The following is a 6,481-nucleotide window of genomic DNA, read 5'->3' as shown; positions in this document are numbered from 1 at the left end:
CAATTAACATTGAATAAATAAGCACAATAAATTATGGTAAGAAGACATCGGCTTTGGCAGCTGCACAAAGTATCTGGTGGTTTTCCCAAGAGTAGCAGGACAGTGCCAGGAATCCTCTCCATCCTCCCACCCCAACGCAGTACACAAACTGGCAGGAAGGAACTGGCCCGCTGCCAAGGGAAGGGAAAAAGGGAAGTGAAAGGAGGCCGGGCGGTATATAGGGAGCTGCAGAAGACAGGAGGAGGCAGTCCAGCTCTCCTGACAACCCTCGGAAGACCCAGCCCCTGACTTCTGCCCAGGATGATTCTCGGTCTGCGGCTTGCCCTCTGCCTCCTGGCTGCTGGTCTCAGCATCCTCCAAGCCCAAGGTATGTGACCTCACCCCCGTGCCCGGGCAGGGCTCTCTCCGTGTGCAGGCATAACGCTTAGCGCCTCGCAAAGTAGGCTAGAGCTGAAGCGGGTCTGGCAGAAGCAGGTGAGTCAGACACGAGGGCTGGGATAGGAATTGCTTCGATTTGCATCTTAATATGGAACAACTTCCTTCACTCTTGCCAAAGAGATGGGAAAAAGAACAGCCTTTTCCTTTTTTTTAGACTTTTGCAACTCCTCCAAATTTTCCACTATTCCAGAAACATGCTCTAAAATGCAGGCATTAAAGAAAATAGAATGCAGCATATATACCACTGGGAAAACGGGCTGCAAAAACGCACACATGGCATTGTGCAAAATTAAGTACAAAATTACTCTCCCTGTCATTGTCAGGTGTGTGTTTACGATAGCGCACTTGGAAGTGCAGTGCCCACTTAGAGCCTGAACTCTCCCCTGCAAATGATGCCCCGTCCCAGCAGCTGGGTGGGCCGCACTGAGGGCAGCCAAAACAGCTCTCTGGAAATGGAGGTGCAGGTTTGCCAGGCCATCCTCAGCTCTGTGCTCCTTCTGCCAAATGCTTGTTTTGGCATCCTGCATCTGAGACTGAACACTGTTTTCAGCCCAGATCTGGTCAGCTTCTGCCTCGGTGCAACAGAAATTTAGTTGCCACCTTTTAGGACTGAATTTGCGTTATTTAATTTAGGATTAAAACATAACCCACCTTAGCAGGTTCATTGTCCTTAGCAAAGGGCAGCAACAAGCAACCCCTTCCCTTCTCGCTCTTCCTGCAAACGTCCACTCTCTTTTCGTCACGGGCACCCTGGGTGCTGAAGCCTTCGCCCTGGGGATCTTCCCCCAAAGCTTTTGCAATGCCCTTGGAGGGGTACCTGGGGGTAGGTTGATCTGAGCCCTGCCTGCGGCAAAGATTCAGAGGGACCTTGGACATCTGGCCCCCACTCAGCATAGGACCTGCCTTGCAGGGGCAGGTGAACCCCCCTGGCAAGTCGCTCCTTGGCCTCTGCTTCCCCTTAGACAGAAGTTATTGTGAGGACATCTCTCTTCTAACCATCTCCAAACTTCTTCTCCCCGCCCGCTGAAATAATAGAGGAGAACAAGGCAGCTTGACCTGGGTACCTGCTGGGCGCTGGAGAAATGGCCTCAGGTTGCCCCTTGATCCCCGTCTTCCTCGGAGCCTATTTTCAGCTCCTTCAGCCTGCTCCGGTCCGCCTCTCCCGGAGCCCTTTTCCGAAATGATTTGCGGCTCCAGCCCATTCAGAGGGGCAAAATTACCTCCTCTGCTCCGGACGGGGACTGCTGCTCATGCAGCCGAAGGGGATGCTTGCCTCCTCAGGTGCTTGCCCAGGGCCCAGCTTGGGATTCGCTGGGGCACTTGAATCTGTCTAAGGCAATGTTTCTCAACCTGATGGGTGGACTTCAACTCCCAGATGCTGGCTGGAGAATTCTGGGAGTTGAAGTCCACCCAACTTAACGTTCCTGAGGTTGAGAAACGCTGGTCTAAGGATTTCCTTCTCCCGAGCGGCATCATTCCCACCCTACTCTTGTGCCTGTGACTGCCTGTCCTGAAAAGCAGGGCACCCCATTTCCTTGGGCTGATTCCTCTTCTGCCGGTGCCAGTCCAGACTTACAAAGCCCTTTTGAACCATGGTTTTATGGCTTAGGGTTTTATAATATGTTCCAGCTGTAAAACTGATAGCCACCTCTTTCTGAAATACATTTTGAACCTCTCGCTGCATTTCCATGGACACAGTCAGACTTCATGATACCTCTTTTGCAAAGGGATGAAGTTAAAGCCAAAAAGAACAAGGAAACTGATCCAATTCAAACCTAAACGGTGATCTAGACCAAGATCTCCAAAGCCATTGCAGAGCAAACCCAGGGTCTTTTGCAAGCTGTCTGCTGCTTCCCTGGCTGCCAAAAGCTTTCCTGAAAGTGCCACATGTTCTCCTTGGAATAACATCTGCCCCTCCTTTCCCGTTTCCAGGCACTTTGAATAATGCTCTGGACTGCTGTGAGTCAACCCGCGACACACCTCTCTCCATCAGAAAGTTGCCGCTATTCCTGCGCTATGAAATCCAGGAGCCGAACAGAGGGTGTTCCATCAAGGCATTTGTGTGAGTATCCAAAATTGGGAAAGCCACAGGTCCTTGTAGAAGTGATACGGTGCTGGCAGGGCAGTCACATGGCACCAGCCGTGGGGACAAAGTCACCATTTGCCTTTACAGCGGAGGCGACCTTGTTTGGGATGGACTCTGGTTCCCGCTGCATTCACACAACACACTTATCCTGGTTATTGAGTTATTGAGTTAAGCCATTTGTCTGGATTTGAAGCCTATGTTAATTGCATGGGCTGGGTTCAGACAACATGGTAAGCTACAGAAAAGCTACAAATCAAACTCAGTATGTTGTGTGAATGAAGCCACTCAGTCACAACATGATCTGGGGTGTGCTGTGTGAACACTTACTCCAGAAGACAAAGCCTGCTGTCTTGAGCCACTCCTTCCTTCTGTGTGTCTCAGATTCAGCCTGTCCCTGCCAGAAGTTAAATCCTGGTGCTCCCAGTCTTTGAAGCAAACCAACCGTCTTGAGTTCAGTTCCTCATTTTATCAACTTGAATAAAGATTTAGGTTTTAGACCCTGGAGTTTTCTTTTGAAAGACAGCCTGCATCTTTGTCTTCTTGATCAGATATCGTTAGGAAGGCCAGGCTGAGAGTCAGGTTTCACCTATTTATGAAAACTGGAGAACAAGGAAATAGGATGCCCAACATGACAGATCTTGAAAGACACGGTATCTGTGACCTGGGGAAAACCCTGTGAGGAATTTGGGCACAAAGGTGTTGAGGTGTTGGGCTAGAACGAGTGAGAAAAGGTTGGCTAGGTGGAAATCCCCAGTTTGATATCTTCCATGAAATTGAACACGGGGAGATGAGAGGCCAGCTGAAGCAAATACATTTTCACCCAGCATGTGGTTCACCTGCGGAGCCCGATGCCAACAGTTGTGGTGATGGGGGCCAGCTGAGATGGTTTGGAAAGAGGCTGGACAGGATCATGGAAGATCAGCCCCCCAAGAGCTACAACCATTTTTTCCCACCTCCTGAATTGCCCCCAAGCAGCCCCCTCCTGTGTGCTGACCTTGGATGTTTCTTGCTTTACTAAGGAACATCAGCAGATGAAGGCCCAAAAGAAGGGCCTGGAGCACCAGTGGAGGAAGACCAGAGCAAATTGGACTGGAATGAGTGCGAGCTCACAGGTGGGGCTCCCCCGTGGCCATAAGGGCAGCAATAAGGGCTGACTTCTCTGCTCTTACTGCATCTGCAGACTGCCCTGGCAGCCCTCTTCAGGGTTACTTCTCCTTGTTGGAGAGCAGGAGACAGGAAGAACTATCAGAGGGCCAGGCTGTGCTCTTGGGGCAACCCTTCAGATAAAATGGCTTGCATTAGCTGTGGCTTGGGCTTATAGCTGGATGTGAGATTCCTGGCCCAGCATTTACTGACTTGTGATGGCAGTGATGGTTCTGTGGAGCAGAAGATAGTGGACAGATGGCTCAAACGCTATTCTGCATCTTCTCCTGACTCAGGCTAATCACCAGACATGGACGTGGACTTTGCTACCCTCCTGAATCCAAGGTGGCTGCGGTCTTTAAGAAGGGTCTGGATGAAAGGAAGGGCCGGAAACAGAAGAAGAGCATGGCATAAGAGGTAGGTAGGTGGTATCATCACCATCATCCCCATCTTTTTCAGATATATCCCACTTTTCTTCCAGGCGCTCGAGGCGATATATAAGTAGTTTTCCCTCCTCCATTTTCCCTTCACATCAACAAACTTGGGAGGTAGACTGGGCTGAGAGACAATGACTGGTTCAAAGTCAAACAACAGGCCAACCTTGGTTAATCCTCCCCTCCATTTTAGTGTGGCTTAGTATGTTGTACAGACTGAGAGAGCAGCGATATTCGGTGGTGCCATTCTCTGTGCGTGTAAGCCCAGAAAATGGGCTTGCGTGCTGGACAGGCACAAGGATTGTATTTCGGTTCTCTTATTGGTGCAGTCCTAAGCAGACTTACGTGAAAGTAAATTCCAGGAGTGTTACTTCCATGTAAATGAACTTAACGAGAACCAGACATTCATGTGAGCTTGTTGGTTTATTTTGTCCCGATGACATACATCAGGTCCCCTCTAGATATGAAGAAGAATAACTCCCAACATTTATTAATTGATTTATTTAAAATAACTTATATGACCGCCCATCTCACAACAGTGACTCTGGGCAGCTACAAAGACTAAAACCCCACAATTAAAACAATAACTCTTGGCACCCCGGGTAAATGACACCTTCCACTCATAAAAACACATCAACAACAGAGCCAGCCTGGTCCTAGCCTAAAGCCAGGAGAAGCAGCAAAAGGCTAATGGGATTGGGCCATCCAGATCTCCAAGGGGATGCTGTTCCACAAGTCAGGTGCTGGCAGAGAAGGCACACTCCGGGGTCCAGCAAGATGACATTGTTTTATACGGAAGGCCCTAGAGGAGACCCAAAGTGTGTCCCATCTACTAGATCTGGTGGGGTGAACAGAAACAATGGGAGGAAAGCGGTCTCACAAGTGGCCTGACCCTAGGCCATGGAGGGTATTATAGGTGACAGCTGGTGGGCAAGGATAGTTCTAGACCGTTGAAAGACCCCTATGGTATTCAAATGGATGGCAACTTGACCAGGATGGCCATTCAGCTGATGAGCTCGTAAGGTACGGGTCTTTCAAGGCCTGTTTGAGCTAAACTCTTTCAAAGGGGTTGAAGACTGATGTTCTCCAGATGTGTGGATTTCAATACCCAGGCACTGCTTAGGGCACCAGGTTAGGGAAGGGTGCTCTAGATCCACAGGTTCTCCCTGGACATCATGAAAAGGCTTTCTCAGGGCAAGCTGGCACGTGCTGGAGATGCAGCTGCTCCGTGTGCCCAGGTGGGCTGTCCATGTTTTCAATGGCTGCAGTGGGTACCACCAAGGTTGATAAACTCTGCCTCAGCCAGTGAGAAGCCATCTCCCAAATCCCCTAGAGCTGACACAGCAATTTGGGGTCTCTTAATTTTCAAAAAGGGATATGGTCCCAGTTGACTCTGTAAGATGATGGGTGCTGATGTCCACCGTGGGCCTGGGGGTGTGAAGTCTTCACTGATTCCAACCCATTTTAGTAACCTGTCTGATTTCTCTGAAAGTATTCTCCCTGCTTTTCCCTTCTGTGACAGCAGAGCATCATTCCAAAACCGGATCCTTCCCAGACTGAGCTCTGAAGGAAGTTCATCGGCAGAGAACAGAAACGAAGACAGTTGGAATCTCAGAGCGGTGGGCCTGGGTGTGGGAAGGAGCCCTACTAATTATTCTCTCAGGTTCAGTTTGCATATTTTGCCTCCTCCAAGAACTCCCCCCGCCTTTCCGTCCAGGGGCCCGGAGCTGAAATGCCAACCTGCCTCCTCCCCGGAAGCTGTGCTGCTCGGCCACACGGTGAGCTTCTCCTGCCACCAGAAGGGCCCCCGGGTCTCCCGCCAGCCAAGAGCGCGTCTCGGAGGCTCTTCCTGATGCGCCAGGCATTCCCCACAGCCGTCCGCAAGAGGAAGCCTCATCCACAGCCTAGACCAAAGCCCGCCTCCGACATGGGGAGGGCTTGGAAGACAACGAGGGGCTGGTCGGCCAGCCCCTTCTTGAAAATGCCAGTTGCTTTGGCTTTTGATCATGAAGCTCTGAAAACGTTGACAGTATAGATCTCTGTAACATTATACTGCCAATAAATGATGTATAAGTCACATTTCTTGCTTGGCTGTTACTATATAAAATACCTGTGCTGCCACACGCTTAATTAAAAAGGTGTTTTTAAGTAAAGCTGACTGGACTGTTTCATTCGTTCTCTTGACCCCGTGATCCCGTTCCGAGCGCCAGCCGGCGTTCTACAAGGGAGGGCGTATCAGGGCTTACTGTTTAAGCGACTCCTGCCCCATCATCATGCCAGCTTGATCCTAAACTGGCTTACCAAATCACGTCCTGACACTTTGGCCGCAGCTTGCAAGTCGCTCAGTCCAGACAGCAGGCTACCCCATCGAACCCCTAGA

The 6,481-nt window shown here is 50.3% G+C and overlaps 1 protein-coding gene across 2 annotated transcripts; it reads left to right on the top strand.

The window, feature by feature from the left end:
* The first annotated feature begins 258 nt into the window (after window positions 1-258).
* On the top strand, window positions 259-6,236 carry CCL19 (C-C motif chemokine ligand 19). 2 transcript variants are annotated; one of them, XM_088152828.1, is made up of 4 exons: window positions 259-367; window positions 2,371-2,500; window positions 3,964-4,084; window positions 5,627-6,236. In XM_088152828.1, the coding sequence occupies exons 1-3, from the start codon at window positions 301-303 to the stop codon at window positions 4,079-4,081; spliced, it is 315 nt and encodes a 104-aa protein (XP_088008954.1). In that variant the 5' UTR covers window positions 259-300; the 3' UTR covers window positions 4,082-4,084; window positions 5,627-6,236. The 2 variants fall into 2 exon arrangements, with proteins under 2 accessions (XP_088008954.1, XP_088008953.1); XM_088152827.1 differs by having other exon boundaries at window positions 5,624-6,236.
* Window positions 6,237-6,481: the final 245 nt, after the last annotated feature.

Source organism: Python bivittatus, unplaced genomic scaffold (assembly GCF_059951505.1).
Source record: "Python bivittatus isolate LINGU-HERP-01145 unplaced genomic scaffold, Pbiv_v1 ctg000570_np1212, whole genome shotgun sequence".
Lineage (NCBI taxonomy): Eukaryota > Metazoa > Chordata > Lepidosauria > Squamata > Pythonidae > Python > Python bivittatus.
The sequence above is the reverse complement of the archived record's forward strand: the minus strand, read 5'-3'. Positions and strand labels throughout refer to the sequence as shown.